Raw genomic sequence first — 18,690 nt, 5'->3', positions numbered from 1 at the left:
TAGCATGTTCTTGTTTTAAGACTAAAATGTTCTTCTTTTTATTTTAATACATTGATGGAATACTGAAAATACTGTTAAATATAAAGTGAAAAACTAAATTGTTTTAATGTATTGCCATTATAAATGAATAAAATAATAATGAATACAAGCAAAGAACTTAAATGAAAGGTGAAACTTAGTCAATTTAATTGAAGAAAAATCTGAAATGAAAAATGAACAAAATACAGACAACCAAAAAAATAGCATGTGGAATCGGAACTGTAAGAACGTTATGTACTTATAATAAATAATACATCTAAAAACACCGTCAACTCATGGGGCAAATGCATCTGACCTCGGTTTCCTGTCAGAAATCTTGCTGGTCTCCGCTTGTGTGTCGACTGATATTGCTCCTTCTGCTCAGCCATTACAACAACTTTTAGAAGATGTCACCGCGTAACTCGGCTTGAAATGTTGTTCATGCCGAGTTATGGATACGACTGAGTGGATGTTTAAGTCATAGCGCCTGTGGCAGGGGAGGGATGAAGAATCTCATAAAGTAAGTGTTCACAGAAAGTCAAGTCGCAGCTTGTGCCGTGTCTGATCTGTTGTCATGGACCAGAAATAGTTTGATGTCAACAGGACAGGATTAGAGGTGTGAGCGCCATCAGATGTCTCCAGATCACGTGAGCATGAGAGAGCGTGTCAGAGCAGAGGCGGGTTCAGTCTAGATGTTGATTCCGCCTCACATATCCATAGATACTGTGTCTGCGCCTCCCTGCGCTTACTCCCTCACCCACATTGCCCTCTAGTGGATTGCTAGAGGAGTTACAGCGATGTCAATTTTACTCACTTTTGAATGTAAATAAATCAGATCTAGTCCATGCCGCAGTGCTTGGGCTCACTTGTATCGCTGTTATAAATATATCTGTAGGTCCATAAATTATTCAAGTTGATTCTACCCAATGCCTTGTTAAAGGATATGAATTATTAATGTGGTTCAAGTGCACCGGTGCAAGCACTTTATCAACAAGACCTTCGTAACAGCGTCTTATTTATGATTTGATCAGAACAGACAGCCTGTGTGCCTCCGGCGTTCGCTTCACCAGCTGCACTGCAGCAGTGGTTCAGCTAAAGATCACCCAGATGTAAAGTGACAAGCACTTCCTATCTGCGAGAACTGAAATAGAAGCGAGTAAAGCGTATTAAACTCTCACCCGGGTGAAGAATTCACCTCCGACGCTCAGTCTCTGTCTATATTTTGAGGAGAGCCTTCGGCCTCCAGGGCCAGAAGCTGCACGGTGCAGTGTCAGATCATTGTAGAGAGATGAAGGTGCGTCTGAGACGTGGTGTCGCCACCTGTCTGTGAGCTGCAGTGTGTTGCGTTATGGATGGAAGATGCTGTAAAAATGAATCCACGTTCTTTCAAGTATGTAAAGCACACTGGCCATTTATTCACGAGTACCTTGAGGACCACTTGATCACCTTTACAAAAACAAACGCACAGTGACACCATGTAACACAGCTGTTGCCCAACAACTCGCCCAGACAGACAAGTAGCAGTACATTCTCATGAGAGTCTCAGTTCACTCAGACGTTCACGATAAAATAGCAAAGCGTAAAGAAACAGAATCTAAATAATTGTCTGTCTTCAAATGTATGTCATGATCGCACGGTCAGCAAATTAAGGCCTGCTGCTCACTGAACCTGTCTTTCCCTTTTGTGCTTCGCAGGTGCGGCTGCTACTTCAGGATTCCTGTGGCCAGTTGGGCGATGTGCCGCCACGCCACCTGCACGTGGCGGGATTCGGTGTAGCGCGAGCAGATGGCGAAGCGCAGGACGAACTTCCCGGAGAGCTCGCAAGGCACCAGGTGGATCTCTCTGCACTTGGTGATCTGCTTCAGCAGCTCCTGGTTCTGCTCGTTGGAGCCCTGCCGTGGCCAAGAAAGGTGAGTCCGAACCAAACCACGAAAACAGCAGTGTTCACTACTACAACATGATGATCAGAGGGAGAGGAGAAGGAAGCGTTACCTTGAGTCTGAAGCAGACGAGGCCCATGATGACCTCCGCACTGATCTCAAACCTGTCGTCCGCCCGGACTAGACCCTCAAACTCGCGTGCCAGAGCCACTTGCTGTGAGAGAAACATGATCACATTTCATTATCAAGGCATTTCCGTCGTAAAAACACAGGGATGAAGATATTATGGACGTTTTTATCCTTCATGTGACAGAGAGAGATGAGCTCGTGACCACTAGAGGGCAGCGCCGCACCTCCATCCACTGGCCTGTTTATTCTTTACTACCTTTCCAAAGTAAACAAAAATAGAAATAAAAATATTGTTTCAAGTTCATATTTTATTTAAATATAATCATTGACATTCAAGTACATATTTAATTGACTGACTCTGTTTCACCTGTTTTTATTTGTGTCCTTCAAAAATGAAATGAATATAATGAATGAAATCGGAAGCGGTTTCTATTGAGTCTTGATATATTATTGTATTTACCTGTAATAAGAAAAGGTGTCACTTAATGTAAAATATGATGTTTATGATGTATAGCCACTCTACCGATCATTTTTTTTTTTCTCTTAAAAATATTTTTAGATTTTGGACTTTGGTCTGTTGTTTTTGAAGTCAACTTGTGAAGTTACACATTTGTGCCGGAGTCACTTGTGCTTCTATGGTTAAGTGGTTCCTGATGGGAGCAGCATCGAGACCCCCAGCAGGTCTCCTCACTGCGACTCGCCACTAGAGTTTACGAACGTGACGTTACTGGCAGGAGGCTGAGCCGTTTCATATGGGACAGTAATCCTCCGTCTCAGCAGCATGTACGTATGAGCGGCAGGCGCTCGCTCGCTGCAGCTCTGTGAGCAGACGTGAACAAGCTGAAGGGCGTCAGTGCTGCTGCGGAAACAGAGCAGGCTGATTCGATTGACCCAGGACAAGAAACAGAAGCAGAGTGGGAGCGAAGGGAGGTGGAAGAAGTCGGGATATGAAGATAGCATAGTTCTGTATTTCACTGAAGTGTGTGGGAAAAGTTGACCCACCTGAGGTCCAACGTTTCTGTCAATATGTGTTTGGTAACAAAGGTAATAGAATAACTGACACGCAATATTGCTCCTGTTATCCAGTTATCACCCAGAAACACCCACGGTCGCTCTGATCAATCATTAGCTTCAGGTTTGTGGAGTGAAGTTCAGCGACTCGATAGAGACAGAGTCATTCACACAGTAGGTTATGATGACTGGGCATGAACTGCAGAGGAACGTGGCAATGATGCTGTGGAAAGCGTGTCACCTTGTTGGAGTGAGACGTGCTGATGAAGCAGACAAGAGGCTGCAGGTGTGAGGAGGATTAAGGCAGCCATCCAATTTATTCTGGCAGAGCTTTGTCAAGTCTGTTTGGTGGAGCAGTTGCTCAGGCTGCTCCTCCAGCAGCACGAGTTAAGGTTCTGAAGAACGACCTGAAGAGCAACTCTCTAGTGACATTATACTTTGTGTGTTTATTCAGAGAGCTTACTGGTAGTTTCTCACTTTTTTGGTTTGTTGATGTACAAAATAAACACACACATAAAACATTCATCAAGTGTAAAATGTGTTCAAATGAAAGACTTCATCAGTCCCAATATGGGAAATTGTAGTATATGGACTAAAAATGTAATGTAATGTATTAGTTGATCTCAATATTGGGCCCCCATTCTCTTACCTTCCGTATATTCTCCTGAAGTCTCCCAACTCCGAGCATTCGGAATGTGAACCACATTTTTAAGGAGCGAAAGCGTCGTCCCAGTGGAATCTGCCAGTGCTGAGGGTGAGACACGTGCGAGGGTGAAGGTGCTGAGCATGGATGGAGGCGCTCTGAACGGGAGAGAGCTGAATATCTTACCCGGTAATCTGTGATCAGACCTTTGGAGAGAAAGGACAGGCCGTCACCACATGTGTCAGCACTGGAGAATGACCATGCAGAGGTGTGTGCAGATGATGTTCTATTGTGTGGGAGGCTTTTGTCCAGAGCCTCTCAGCTCACTGCTGAAGAGGAGCCTGTGTGAGCGGCGGCTAATAAGCACTCATTAGACCGAAGGCTTTTGTCAGTGAAGGTGGGAGGCAGCTGCTTCGTGCTCTCGCTGTTTGCCGGATAAACAACAGCTGAGAGCCTCTGCAGAGTGAAGCCAGGGAAGCGTTTCCAGTGGCCACCACTGAGTTGTAGTGCCATGACGCTCCTACAGGCGGCAGTGTGGAGCCCTGTTGCTTCTTTTTATTGCAGCGTTTTAATCAACTGCTATTTTTCATGACCTCCATGGTGGAGGTCATGTCATCGTCTGTCTGTCTGTCAAGCAGCAGACCATTCATCAGCTTGACCTCTGTAGTGTTTTGCTTTACACTTCTGCACATCTGTCTCTGCTGGCTTTGAAGAGAAATGTTTAATTTCATATTAAACAAGAGCTAGAAATTGAATTTAAGGTTTGAACTTTTAACAGGCTTTATATATGTGTGTGTGTGTGTGTGTGTGTGTGTGTGTGTGTGTGTATAGTAACAGTTGGAACTGCTCTGCGAAGGCTTCAAGCCACTCATTTCCGCCTCTGTACCGCCGACTTCCTGACCGTACTTATCGACTTCAAGTCATAGATATGTTGAACCTCCTGAGCTGATCAGATGAGAACTGTGTGGTTGTTCTGCCACAGACTGCAGTGGATAGTCACGTGAGGAGCAAGAGCTTTGAGCTCATGAGTGTGAAGAAGGCAGACGGTCGGTCACCTGCGTCCTGCTTCTCGTATTTCAGGTAGACCGGCTCCACCTTGAAGGCGCCCACCAGGTCCACTTTGTTCCTCACCCTGTAGACCAAAGTTGCCAGAGACAGATTCAGTTTGAGATGATTAAAAGGAGAATAGACACTGACAGAAGGACGTTTTGTGCTGTTGATCTTTATGTTACTGAGGTTGAAGAGAACATGAGATGAAATGTAGACTGTATCAGGTTGGTCTAAAAAATTCAGGTGAAAAAATAACAATAATAATAATAATAATGCAGCCACTTTATAAATCAAAATGATAAATCCTATTATGGCAAATTTAATTCAGTAATATTTTATTGGATTCATGAGGTGGTTAAAAAAAGATTTCTATAAATCGATAAAAATGAACGCAGCTCAGCGATCACTGCACTTGAGCTACAATCTCATTGACAGAAGAAGCATCTGTTTATTTTGGAGGCAGTTTCCGCCCAGTGGTGGGGAGGCGGCTGTGTTTGCCAGCTGTGTTGTCCTGCTTTTTATAGCTGCAGTGAAAGAGGTGAGGATGGAGTGGAGCCCTGTGGGCTCTGATGGAGCTGCTGCATGCGTGAAGAACGTCAACTCACCAAAAGGCCGAGCAGTCGAAGTTGATCAAAAGCCACTTGTGCGGGTTGAAGTTGAATGAATCTGCAAACTGGAGGAGGAGATGACGGTGATGGTCACGTTGGTTAGCTGAGGAGGTGGTCTCATAGCAGGACGCAGTGAGGGAGGTGCTCCATATTGACGCTGCCACACACCTGTCTAATCTCTCCTCATCTTTTCCCTGGATATCTTTTGCAATTTCCTTTCCTCTCTTCCTTCGCAATAACCTGCTCGAGCAAGACAATGGCTGACAGGCTGCAGGCAGATTGAGAGCGGCCACTTGTATCCTAGCAACCATGCATCCGGCGTCCGTCCTGTGTCCATCTGTGGTGCCCCATGACAGTGTCACCACAGACTGAAACACCCACCATCTAACTTATCTGAGGGTGGGTCGCAGGGGCAGCAGCAGGATCAGAGAGGCCCAGACTTCCCTCTCCCCTAAAACCTCTTTCAAATTCTTCTCAGCCAACCCAGAGATATAGTCTTTCCTAGGTTAGACCCAGGGCCTCCTTCCAGCTGGACACAGTAACCCCTCACCAGGAAGGAGGCATTCTAAGATCTCTCCCAGATGACCGGGCTCCAAGATACTTGGACTGGGTTTTCTAGTTTTCTAGGAATGAAGCTCTTTTACATTGCCACATGAAAGTTGCCTTCGAGGTCAGCAGCAGTGTTGCGGGTCTTAGTGGCACTGATGTGCACATCCTCGTGATGATCTCACTCTTCAAATGGCTGAATTCACCGTCACATTTTCTGTTTGTATTTGCCGTCGCGTTCCGTTTGTTATTCTCGAAAGCGTCTTGCCGCTCGCTGTTGTTTCAACTTGTGTGTAATAAAGTGTGATGTGTAAAGGTTGGCCGCTGCCTCAGGAAATGACTGGGTCCTTATCTCTGCGCCTGCTGGAGGAGAGCGTTCAAAGCCCTAAAAGGCAGATTGATGCGGCCGCATATCGTGCCGATCGCCGCGCCTGTTGCTCACTCGTGCACGCTTCCTGCTTGACATTAACGTGACGGCCGTTTCAAACGAAAATACAGCGGGCGGATGTCATCGATGTGTTCGTGCTCCAGTGACGTTTCACTTGGACTTGGTTATCTCGCACCAGCAGAGATCTTCATTACGATAAATGCTTGACATTTTTCAGTGTAGCGTTCGATGCCAAAACCCACCTCAATGCCGTTCAAGAGATGTCGGAATTCAGGACAGATGAAGGCGCTGCCGGCGTACGCCGCGTCCACGTGCAGCCAGAGGTTTGCCTCCTTACCTGGAACACATGAGGGGAATGTGTCAGAGAGAAGGCTTGACTCACTAGTACAGACCTGGGCAAAGTGCGGCCCGGGGGCCATATGCGGCCTTTTGCCTGTGTTTTTACGGCGGTATTTTTTGTTCCTCAAAATACATTGAAAGAAAATTGAAAATATATTTTGAAATTAATTTCCTTTTAATATCTCATTGATATTTGTACATAGGTTTTATTATTATTTATATTCAAATTAAATTGAATATTTTTATAGGTTTCATACCATGTTTACTCTTAATGTCTTAACTTAATATCCTTGCATCCACTGAATCTTTAATGGTTCATTTCATCCTTGTTTACTTAAGATTTTTTTTTCCGTCACGTTTCTCAGTCATCGCCGCCTGTCTTTTGCCATGGTGGCCCCTCCCACAGTTTATAATGTGGCCTTATAGGAAATTGAATTGCCCACCTCCGCACCAGTGTGTCAAACCCCTGGCCTGGGGGCCAAATATGGCCTGCTCAGCCATGTGAGAAATCTATGCTAAAGTCAAGAATTCCAAGAATTCACTTTTTGAAGTGCAATGATTCAATAGTGGTTTGGCTGATGAAGTGAACAGAAAAAGCGAGCTGTCACTCACAATAAGGTCCCAGTTCCGCGATGTTGTCGAACGCACACGATGGTGTCGTGCCAAGAGTCGCACACACCTGCAGGAGGACAGGAACGACGGTGTCACAGAAGCAAAACTGGAACACCAGGAGTCGACTTTCGTGTGTGTTTGCGAGACAATAGCAGCATCAGATTAACCAGCAGTGTCCTTAACTGTGGCCTCGGGCTGAACACAAATGCTATTACTGTGATGACGACTGTGCTGCTCTCGTACATAGACGGGGATGAGTCCTGCTGCTTTGTCCTCCTCCACCATCCTCTTCAGCAGGTCCAGCCTCATGGCATAGCTGTTGTCTGTGGGGACCATCCTCATGGTCACCGAGGCGATCAGACCTGCTCGCTCCACAGAAGAATGAGCCTGAAGAAACACATTTGTACGTCACTTTCTCAAGACCACGTCTTGACCACTCGGCGGCCCGACCCTTCTCTCGGTAGTGTTCTCCCAGTAAAGGTCTACGTGGCTCTCTGGTCACTTCCTAACCTAATCACAGGTCCAGCCTGGAATTAAACCTGATCAGCTGCGGCCAGACTGAGCCACTGCCTCCAACCTTTGCTTTAGTAATGAAGTCAGGCTTGGACTCATGGATTCTGTGATGGATCCTGGGAGCGTGACCTGCTAGATGAGCTCAGAATTATTGCTGGTCTGTGCTGAGTTCCTGAGATTTGCGATGGCCTAACCACCCTGTTTTGAACTGGCCGACTCACCTGCTCAGACGTGTACGCGATGAGTTTGGAGAAGATTTCAGGCTCGCTCCATTCCGGGTGCAGGACCTGGATCTGCCGCAGCGCCTTGCAGCGCGCGGCCAGCAGGGACATGAGCGTGGCCTCGCTGGCGGTGCCCTGAGAGGAAGCAAGACAGAGGCTCACTCTCGGCTCCTCCTGGTGCCCAGCGTCCGTCGCTTCACTCATTAATATACAGTGATTATCTGGTATCAAAGTACTGCTGTTACTCTAAACGTCGTGTCATGTGTGGAGCAAAACTACAGACTACATATATACTACACTACATGATAGCTTGTATCTCTCCAGCTTCTCATCTCGATTCTCACCACAGATCTCTGTGCCATCAGCAAACATCACGGTCCATGGAGGCTCTCCCTAACTTAAATACCAGGGTGCAAACACACAGCTCCAATACGTGTCAATATGGCTGATCAATCAGCCCATCAGGGTATTGATCAGGGACCCACCAAGAAAGTATTCAACCTCAAGATTTAAGGTCCAGTCACAAGTACTGACTGAGTCAGCCAAACAAGATGTGTAGCGTCTATGAACGAGTCGATTTGAGGTCCGGTGAGGAGCTCAGTCGACCGGGAGAGGCTCAGACTAGACCCTCGATATAGAGAGAAACCAGTGGAGGTATCCAGAGGTACACACACTCGGGTACCTGCTGTGAGTAAACCCTGTCAACAAATAAACGCTCTGAGTTTAGAGTAGGAGAAAACGTATACAACAGATTTATGTGTGTTCAAATGTGAGGCTGCGGCGGAGCAGCGGCCGGCTGTCGGCGCTCTCATCTGCGCCGCCAGAGTGAGGCAGCGTGTTGCCATAGTGAGGAGGAGGAGGAGGAGGAGGAGGGACGCACTTAAACATGAATCAGATGAAAACGCTCCAGCCTCACACACAGGTGGGTGCGAGGCTTGGAGTGATCTGTCGTCAGAGTGCGCTCTCATGCTCCGACACTCTCCGCCAGATGACGTCCTCTGTTTCTGTCAATAAAATGACTAAAGTGGTGTTTAGCCTTCAGTCACACGGAACAATCCCCGCTCCGTCCGCCACCCAGCCGACGTGCCGAGGACGATTTCCCGCCATTTAAACAGCAGGTGTCCAGAAATGTGAAAATCGATGGCAACAAATGCAGATGATTTTTCCACTGAGAGCACAAACCTGAATACTTATCCACCGTCTCCTCAATCCATATGCTCCTGCTCTGTTTACATTTCTATTAGAGAAAACAGAAGCGACGAAGGCTTCGCCTCTGACCTGCCAGGACATCAACTGTCTTCTGTGAGTCAAAACCTTTTGTAGTACTTTGGTAGTTCTACAAAACGGCAGCAGAGGTAGTGGGTGTTGCAGCAAGAGGAGTAGACCTGGTAAAACTTGTGCAAAAGATGCAGAAATAATTCCACTAATAGCATTGAAAGTAGTATTTCAGGAGGAAGTGATCACCTCAGTTAATAGTAGCAGTACAAATGTTGAGGTCCTAATACTACAGTAACAGCACTGGGAATGGTTGTTGTGAAACTAGAAGCTGCAGTCGGCGTGAGCAGTATTAGTCGTGGCATTTGCAGTAAAATGAGAATCTGTTTTTTTCCGATGAAGTACTATAGGTAGTTAAAGTAGGTGTGGTAGCAGTAGCGAGAATTAGAGGTAGTTGTACTTGTGTCGTCGGACAATGATCAGAAAGGCACTCAGACAGTGCAGACCTCCACTGAGTCCACCCAGATGTAGTTTTTCTTTCTTTATCTGCTGCTTGTTCCGAAATTACCATTTACTGTAAATTTCACTGAGCTCTGTTCAAATATTGTTAAGTTGTTTGTTGCTACAGTTTTTGAAGTAAAACAATACTGGCTGTCGTTATGATCCTTTTAGTACTGGCTTTCATAAGTAGCAGAAGTGCAGGTGCGTTCTCAAAGGTCACCACTAGGTGTCCTTGTGCGCCGTGCACTGAATTGATGTTTGTTCTGAGCAGTTTACTGAGGGCCACTCACCTGCAGGACACCTCCACCTTGGCCTCCAGACGATGCTAAAAAGCACTCGGGCAGCTGCATCATCTTCCCCAGCCAGTCCATCATCACCGTCTCCAGCTCCGTGCAGGCGGGACTGGCCGCCTAAAGGTCAACCACAGCGGAGGTCAGGTCGAGCGCCACCACGCCGCCGCACATGAAATGTGGAAGGTGAAACGGACCCAGCTGAAGCCGATGCAGCTCAGAGCGCCACACAGCATGTCCGCCAGCAGGCTGGGGTGGGAGCAGCCAGTCGGGAAGTAGGCGTAGAAGTACGGGCTGTTCCAGTGGGTGATCTGCAACATCCAGCTGTCAGTCAGGGCGCTGGGACACCTTGTGGTAGATTCAGCTAACTTGCTCTGCTCGAGCGGTTTTGCTGAATCCTCAACTTGTTAGCAACTCACTAGCAGTGCGCGGCCTTTCTGAGGATGTGACTGTCCGTCCTCATCTCTGTTCTTGTCGTGAACTATTTAAATAAGAAACCCCAATTTGACAGCACCTTAAAGCATCAGACTAGAGCTCTACTTTCTGTTTCCGCCTCTGCTTTCCTGCCACGCAGCCTCAACTTTCAGAGCAACTAAGAGTCATTACGATTTTGTTTTTGGTGGAAAAGCAGTAAGAATAACTGGAAAGGACAACGCGCTCACCCCCGGCATGATGACTCTCTCCACGTCTTTCATCACGTCCTCGAACGTCTCGGGCTCCTGCGGCGCCTCGGTGGGGATGAGCGGCCGGAGGTAGCCCGGCTCTACGTCCGGGTAGACGGGCCGCTCCTCGATGGTCTTCCAGTAATCAGCCACGTAGTCCACCATCTCCTTGCCAAGACGCCGGAATTCTTCTACGTCCATTTCAACACTGCGGGAAACATTTATCTTTCACCGTGCGCTTATGTCACGACATGGCGCCAGATTAGCTACCCGCCATTCAAGCCAACGCTAGCCATGATATTAAACACCAACATCAAATGCTGGGTGACTCGCTCGCTAGTTTCTCCTCCAACATGGGTGGTGTGAACCAAATGCTGAAGCGATGTCTTCAGACTTGGAGGTCACAGAGGTCTGCGCTCGCTGAGTGCTTTGCTCAGGTCTCATTGTAGCACTGTTTCAGAAGGGCTCGGTGGCTCGCCTCATGCAAGGGACGACTCTGGGTTTCTGGTCACATGATGAGACCGAGGCTGGTGTTCAGTGATCACTCTTGTGTTCGACATCACCCTGAAGACAAAGCTGCCTCTTCCAGAGGGTCTGAGCCCCTCTGCTCATCTGCTGAGCCCTGCTTCGCTTCATCTCACTGACAAACTCAAAAGTATTGACTGTTGCTTCCCATGGGGTGAATCAGAAACAGACTGGTTTCAGAGCAAAAAAAGACAATCGGCGTCACTGGTGGGGACGACTGGCACGAGCATTTGAACATGAACGTCAGAGTATGAGAATCTGGAGTGGAGCAGAGCCGTGAGTGTGAGGTCAACCATAAACTCATCCGACCCACAGCAGCTCTGCTGCTACTAACCAGCAGTAACGCTGCCCTTTGTACCGCTGTATCGCTCCACAAGTGTTCGGCCCGCTCTCTTTCTAAGACCTTTATCCTTATCCCCATCTGAAATAGGATTACACACCGGTGTGCGTGTGTGTGTGTGCGTGAGTCTACTCACATTTCCAGGTGAGACCCTTGGAGGCTGCAGGATGGAGGCTCCTCTTCCTCAGAGCACAGACACACGTGTTGAATCTGGTTGTGAGTGGAGGCAGGAGAGGAGGCTTTTATCTTGCCACCTCCCTCTCTGCCCTCCCCGCCCCCCCCTCACCACTGCTGCACTCCAGCCAATAGCGACCTGTGGAGCAGCAGTTCATACTCAGTAGTGAGAGTCCTGCAGTGGTCAGTACCCATCAGCGAGGGGCACATATGTAGTGACATCCTTGGCTTGGGTTGGACAGCGCAGGTCCCGATGTTCTTAGTAGGGGCTACTTTTGATGAGTACTTATGAGGAACGCATCATTGTACTTTTGTTTTGTAGCCACAGAGGAAAATAAATGCTGCATTTTATTCTGAATACATGACGGTTTCTTGATATAATATGGAGCACTGGACTGCTTGTGTCGCTGGCTCTACTGCTTTTGCATTGTTTTCTCGAAACATTTGTCAAAACATTTCAGATTTTGAGCTTGTGCAACAGTGTTTATGTGCATGTAAACATGGGCCTCCATCATAGAAAGGACAGCAAAGGAGAGAAAGAAACGGTCTCCCTCGCCTCGGTTTTGGAGTGGGGTCGTGTTAAGGTTCGAGAAAACGCTGAATAATCTTCCCACATGCTAAGCTTTAAGCTACCTCGCCGAAACAACATGCCTTGTATTCTGTTAATCCCAAGATTGTGACACGCCGCAGCAGAGACGGTGACAAAGTCTCAACTCTGACTTCGGATCGACTCCTTAAATCCACCCTCACTTTCTTGCTGTTGCTGTGTAACTGAGCGCTGTAAGGGCGCGCCATCTAGTGGAGGAAATGGAGAACAGCTATTGACTGTGCCATCGTAGAAAAAAAGTATAAATGACAAACATACGTATTCTTTACGATCCATTTTTTTATATATATATTTATTATTTATTACTCTTATTAATTTATGACTTTTTTTCTACGATGGAACAGTCAATAGCTGTCCTCCATTTTCTCCACTATATTTTTTTATATATAGATTTTTTACGACATTAATATATATAAATATGTATATATATATTAATGTCATTTAAAAAAAAAAATCAATTTTCAGGTGCAGTTTCTCCCACGTGGCCCTGTGGTGGCGGGTGAATGTACCGTACTGAATACGTATGTTTGTCTTCTGGTTAATGTCTTGTTTGGGACTCAGTGACGGTCGAATCGGTTGTGGACTTTTGACACTCGAACGCAATGGCTCCCCTTCTCCAGAAATGTGTTGTGTAAATGAAGGATGTCCTATTGAACTATTGCAGGACATTTGATATTGTTACCTTCCATAATTTCTCAGGTGGAGAAAGGCGCTGTTGAAATGACGTCACATCCGTGATGGTCGTGTGCACCTGTTGCTCAGCTGTCACGTGCTGATGACGGCGAACCTTCTGGATCTCTTCGGTCTTTGGTGAGTACGTTGAATGTCACTGCACACAGTTGCATTGTTGGTCTTTAGGCTTTTCTTGAATTGATATGGTGCTTTTCATCTGCGCATAATTTGATGGAAATGATGAACTGCGTTCTGGACATCATGACGTCGCGTCCAAACTTAGAAGTTGAGGGTGAAGCGGTCAGGATTGGTCCGAGACTTTCACCTTGAACAGATGAGTGTTTTGGCTCCGGCACCGGATGAGGGCGCTGTTTCAGTTCCACGTTTGAGAATCAGAATCAGAAAAGCGTTATTGCCAACGTCAGTGAGAATCTCAGCGAGCGCTTCCGTACATGGAACAAATAAAAACAAAAACAAAAAGATCAAATTAGAAAATAAACAATAATAGAAGCGATTAGTGAAGCAATAAACGACCAACAATTGAGCTTGTGCCTGTGCTCAGGTTGATAAATAAATATAAATGAACAAATAGAGGATGAAGTCATAAACTGACTTTTGTAGGTGTCTCATTGCCATGACCCTTTCCCCAGCCTCTGCCCCTGAACCTAACCATCCAAAACAAACGGCCAGCCTTACATGGACTCTGCGCGTAAACCCAATTTCAATGATCTTATTTTAAAGTTTTCCTCCCTGAACTCAGGCACAATGTCCAGACACACAGCAACAACAAAAAAAAAACAAACAAATGTATTTTATATCAATGTATTAATGTTTTATTCTAATTACAATATACAGAATATATCAGTCCCTTATTTGTACAAAAATACCTGAAAAGGTTACATTAATATTTATAAGCCGTTCAACTATTTACAGACCGGAGCAAAGCACGTCATGAACACAGCGCCCCCTCTCTTCACACAGAGAGACGAGCGGCCGCTTTCTTTTTTGCGATCCCTGAAGTTGATATATAGATACTTTGCGCCGTCCGTCGACCGCCGTCACCTGTCCGACTCCATTTTCACGCCCCCAAAACTGATGAATGACTGAGCTGAAACGTGGTGTCGCCCTGCGCGTCGACCCTGAGCAGCCCAGTTACATTCATTTCTGCTAAGAGTACAAACATGGCCACCCTCAGATCTTCACGTGGTCGCGACTCGGTTGGACAGAACGCCGCGCTGCCGCCCTCCAGCATTCAAGTTTAGTTCTGAGTGGGTGGCGGGGGGGGCGACTTCAGTGACTTCTCAACAGCTTACGACGACTTTCAGCGGCAGCGAAGGAGGAAAAATGTGCATGATGCCGCACCCACCGTGTTAGTATCCGTGACACACCTTCAATCACCGGTGCGGTGCTACAGCCGCGCCAAATCCAAACTAGACGTGACCTCTAAAATCAAGGCATGAAAAGGAGACATTTTCTACGGCAAGGCATCTCAGACGGCGAGGGTTTTGGTGCGTCACTGGAGGAACGCAGCGTTTCCAAGTGGAGAAACCCCACTCCTCATCCATTGGAATGAGAAACACTCACAAAACATCACAAGTGTCCCAGTCGAAACACACGCCGCCACGTGAACAATCTCCCATGATTTAACGGGACGAAAGGAAAAAAAAAAAAACAGCGCGAGCGAAACAAGAATTTTTTTTCAAGTAATCAGTCACATCCAGATAAATAAATACATTTCTTGCTGAAACAATACTTTAAAATCATCTTAGATAAATAGCGGTGACCATGCACAGGGGGTCCGGGCCTCTGCCTGCTGCCGCTCAACAGGACCAATGAAAGACGGCCGTGGCTGGTTCCAAGTATGACACCGGGGGAGAGAGTTGAGGAGAGCAGTGGCCGTCCTGCGGCTCAAGTGACGCCACTTCTGAGCCACAGCGGTTGATCTTGTCCTCACTTCAGACTTATTTATGAAGAAGTTTCATTTTTCATCCTTTCATTTACCAGTAATTTCATTCAGTTTAGTCCTAAAAATAATCTGTTAGTTTAAAGGAGGCTTTGTTTTTCTGCAGTTAATGAATTCTCTCAACCCTTTATCAACGTCGAACACTAAAAACCGATGGAAGAAGCAATTTAACGGCAACTTTAGTTTTAAAAGTGAATCATCTGGTCCAGAACACGGTGGGTTCATACTGAAATCCAACCACGGCCTCCGACACTGGCATCAGAGCTGGTGGGGCGACGGTTCGGAGGAAGCAACACGACGTCGACTGAAGGGTAGAAAGTGAACACTGTGGCGTGGAGCACCTTCACGTAGCTTATGTGGACTCGTGAGAACGTCCGGACGACTGACCCGGGCTGGAGCCCCAGGCCTCCTGACGTCTCGCCGTACTTTAAGTGCAAAACTCGTGAGTGTGAAGGGGGTTCTGGACGAGACGAGCAGAGTGGTCCACAGGGAAGCGCCCCCGCTCCTGCTCCTGCTGATCGTCCCGCCTCCAGCTTATTGGCCACCACCGTCGCTCAGGTTCACACGCGGCAGTGTTCGCTCCTCTGTCTGTTGTGCAGCCGCTCAGTAGTCTCCGCTTCACCAGCTTCTCAGGAAAGATTGTTTCAGGCGGGGGGCCGAGGGCGGGGCGGCTCCGCGGGTGTCATAAGGCCACCACGGTGCACGGGTGTCTGAGTTTACAAGGCAACACTCCTCTGTTGAGCTGGTAGAACTCCACCAGCTGAATCAGGTCAGTGAATTTGGTGGCGCCGTCGTCAAGGCTGAAGAAGATCTGGCCGTCCTCTTCACACTGGGGGGAGGAGAGGGAGGGACGGTGTGATGAGAAACGAGCAGGACGAGAAGCTGACAGCAGATGGCGCCATTTCATTCATCACAGACACGACTGCAACTCTCGTGCCACTTCCACCTCCAGGACACTAGAGGGAGCGCGTAAACGCTCCTTTTCCCTGCCTATTCTATTCCATAAGAGCTGAGAGGCATGGCGCCACCTGCCGTCTATATAGTCGCACTCACTTGTGAAGTGAAACAAATCTGTGTTAGCTGTACTTATCAAGAGGTCAGAGGTCATGTAGGAATTGTGTTGGAAAAGATGTGACAAGCTGTGAATGACTAGCTCAGCTGATGTGTGCTTGGCTTGTTGTCTTCTCCAGGGGTCGGAGAGGTCGCGGCCACGGGCCGAGACGCAGGTGCAGAAACTCACCGGTAAAATCTGGAAGTGTTTGATCTTCTGGTGATGGCACAACGTGAGCACGAAGGCCTTGGGGTTACTCTGACTGACTCGGAGCAGGAACAACCTGAGAAGAGAAGCAGGTGAGGCATCCAGTCACGACCCTGGTGATCCCCTCACTACGTGAGTGGGACGTGACACCACACATTTACAACATGAATTTCCATGGCACGTTGGACAGATCACAACTGGAGCTCTGCTTCAGACCGTCATCTTAAACTTCACAAATGATGAAGAAAAATCTACATTTCAACTGGTGAATGACATGACTTATTTTCACTCTCTTCAATATTGTGTTTAACAGTTCCCATCGAACGTTCTCTCTTGTTCACTTATTGTCGAAACATTTGGCTTTTGAATGAGCAATTTCAAGACGATTATTCTTGGGAATCAAATGTGTTTGATGCTCTTCCTAATAGACGACTTGTTACTACACTATCACTCCTCAGGAAGCTGCTGCTGCTGCTGCGGCTCAAGTCTGGGGCCACTCACCCGTCCACCTGACCCTGCTGGTGCACGATGCGGTGGGATTCTTCTCTGGTTATTCTGCCATGAAACCACAGCTGAGTTAGGTGGATGACTGTGGAGGGAAGAGAGACATTCTCAGCGGATAAACCTTGGAGGGCGAGTGACTGGTGTGAGGCGCACCTGAGTTGAGCGAGGAGTGGTGGAGCGGACTGTGCGAGCCCAACACGTTCATTCGCTGAGTTCTCTTCTGACCAAGAACAAGTGAGTGAGTGGATTGGTGTCCGCTTGGTTCTCACAGGAAGTGGACTCACCCTCCAGGCGTGTCCCTCCTCCATGGCGGCGCTCTGGGCCTCCACCGGGTTCTCGATCACTCGGCCTATTCTTCCTGAGAAGTCCATCGCTACTAGTGAGTTTTCAGAAACGCTCCGCTAGAGGGAGACAGAGAGGCCCGTGAAGCCACAGCAGTGAGGTTAGAGAGGCGAGTGTCGTCTTCCTCACCACCGGAGCAGAGAAGTGTGAGAGCAGCGTTTTTCTTTCCAGAGGAATCTTGTAGTTCTGGTACAGAAGAATCCCAAACTGGAGAGGAAGCAGAAGAATTTAGCCCGGAACGTAATGAGGTGTCTGTTCTCCGTCGTCACGCACCTTGAAGAGTCTGAACGCCGTCATCCAGCAGGTCCTGCTCTGCTCGTCCTCGGCACACAGGACCCTCAGGTCCTTCAGCTCCCCCCGACACTTGTTGGGCTGCAGGAAGAGAGCCCACCGCCGCTTTCATTTTCCAGAACTGAAGGATCAGTCAGCATTTTTGGGACGTGGAAGCGAGCGACGGACAGGCTGACCTTGATGCAGAAGGCGAAGTCTGTGGGCGCGCCGTGCTGCTTCTTGCCTGTGATGGCGCTGAAGACGTTGCTGTCCTCGATGTCGGCGAGCAACTGCAGATGTCGGGGCTCCTGTGTGAGGACCGGGGGTCGTAAGGTCAGAGGAGACGAGCGGGCGACACAACCTTTAGTGGGGTTACCTTCGACGTCCCTTTGGTGGAACAGTAGAGTCCGGAGCGCCGCAGGAACATGTAGACCTTCTTCCAGGACTTGCGGCCCACCTCCTTCACGTACAGGTGGCCCTGGATTTCAGGGCAGCTGTTGGTGGCCAGGAAGTTCTGAGGAGGACATGAGACGCACAGCGCTCAACACACGGAAACACAGCTCCAGACTTCAGCTAGTGATGAGTCAGCACAAATTAGCGTTCAGTTAACAGAGCAGCTGTGTGGCCCGGGGGCCAAATGTGGCCCTTTAGTGACGTCTGCCGGGCCTGCGACAGATTCACGGTTTGGTAGAAATGATACACAACCAGCAAGAATGTTTTGTTTTCCAACTCACTGACGTCAGATGGAATAACTTGTTGCGTTTGCTTCATGTTGAATCTCCGTCAAGCCTTCTCTATGTTCAGTGCAGCGGGAAGGTCCAGTGAGGGGTTAAAAACACGTTGAGCAATGTTGCCTCTCTAGCATCTATAAACCTCCACTTTTTTGTCTCATGATGACAACTTTTCTGTTAGAATCTTATCTTAATTTTCACATTAAATTTTTTTTTTCCTGAAACCCCTTCGGCAGCAGCTTCCTTTTCATATTCTGCATCTCTTCTATAAAACGTTGATTTTCCTGCTTTTTAACAGTAACACAATGACAGATAATTTAAATAATAACTATCACATATCAACATTTTGTTACTCAGTATAATGAGAAAAACTTTTTTTTTAACTTATTTTTCCATTCCCAAAACCTGGATTTGAAAAGGCTACCGTTTTTTTTCCCGACTCAATGCAATGTGATTAAAACCAACTTTTCCTGGAGCTGCTGATGGATCTGAAGTGGTTTCAGTCCAGTAAGGAGTTCACACAATAGCAACATGAAGAAGGTATGTGTGGAAGTATGTTCTGGTCCTGACTGTCTAATTCCATCCATCACAGGCGGCGTCAGCTGAGACAGTGGTGTGTCAGCAGAGGATCAACAGCAGTTATTACTTCAGGCTCCAACTAGACGTACTGTCTGAGGG

General features: G+C 47.6%; 2 protein-coding genes across 6 annotated transcripts in view; both read right to left on the bottom strand.

Annotated features, from left to right (window-relative positions):
• Positions 1-1,407: 1,407 nt before the first annotated feature.
• Positions 1,408-11,709, bottom strand: ddc (dopa decarboxylase). 2 transcript variants are annotated; one of them, XM_053843945.1, is made up of 14 exons: positions 11,628-11,709; positions 10,627-10,834; positions 10,162-10,275; positions 9,965-10,084; positions 7,959-8,093; positions 7,408-7,611; positions 7,225-7,291; positions 6,516-6,610; positions 5,337-5,404; positions 4,737-4,813; positions 3,868-3,887; positions 3,688-3,786; positions 2,011-2,112; positions 1,408-1,910 (listed from the first exon to the last, which is right to left on the bottom strand). In XM_053843945.1, exons 2-14 carry the CDS (start codon positions 10,825-10,827, stop codon positions 1,722-1,724), a joined length of 1,491 nt encoding a protein of 496 aa, XP_053699920.1. In that variant the 5' UTR covers positions 10,828-10,834; positions 11,628-11,709; the 3' UTR covers positions 1,408-1,721. The 2 variants fall into 2 exon arrangements, with proteins under 2 accessions (XP_053699920.1, XP_053699921.1); XM_053843946.1 differs by having other exon boundaries at positions 7,468-7,611.
• Positions 11,710-13,754: 2,045 nt separating this feature from the next.
• grb10b (growth factor receptor-bound protein 10b) overlaps positions 13,755-18,690 on the bottom strand; it is a 46,410-nt gene continuing 41,474 nt past the window's right edge. For all 4 annotated transcript variants that reach the window (XM_053843937.1, XM_053843938.1, XM_053843940.1 and 1 more), the window contains 9 exons: positions 17,658-17,795; positions 17,479-17,589; positions 17,285-17,383; positions 17,141-17,218; positions 16,954-17,070; positions 16,823-16,889; positions 16,667-16,754; positions 16,148-16,241; positions 13,755-15,736 (listed from right to left, as the gene is read on the bottom strand). In XM_053843937.1, the coding sequence (XP_053699912.1) occupies positions 15,590-15,736; positions 16,148-16,241; positions 16,667-16,754; positions 16,823-16,889; positions 16,954-17,070; positions 17,141-17,218; positions 17,285-17,383; positions 17,479-17,589; positions 17,658-17,795 (939 nt within the window). In that variant the 3' untranslated portion in view covers positions 13,755-15,589. The remainder of the gene's footprint in view (positions 15,737-16,147; positions 16,242-16,666; positions 16,755-16,822; positions 16,890-16,953; positions 17,071-17,140; positions 17,219-17,284; positions 17,384-17,478; positions 17,590-17,657; positions 17,796-18,690) is intronic.

The sequence above is a fragment of the Synchiropus splendidus genome, chromosome 15 (genome assembly GCF_027744825.2).
Source record: "Synchiropus splendidus isolate RoL2022-P1 chromosome 15, RoL_Sspl_1.0, whole genome shotgun sequence".
NCBI classification, from domain to species: Eukaryota; Metazoa; Chordata; class Actinopteri; order Syngnathiformes; family Callionymidae; genus Synchiropus; species Synchiropus splendidus.
The sequence above is the reverse complement of the archived record's forward strand: the minus strand, read 5'-3'. Positions and strand labels throughout refer to the sequence as shown.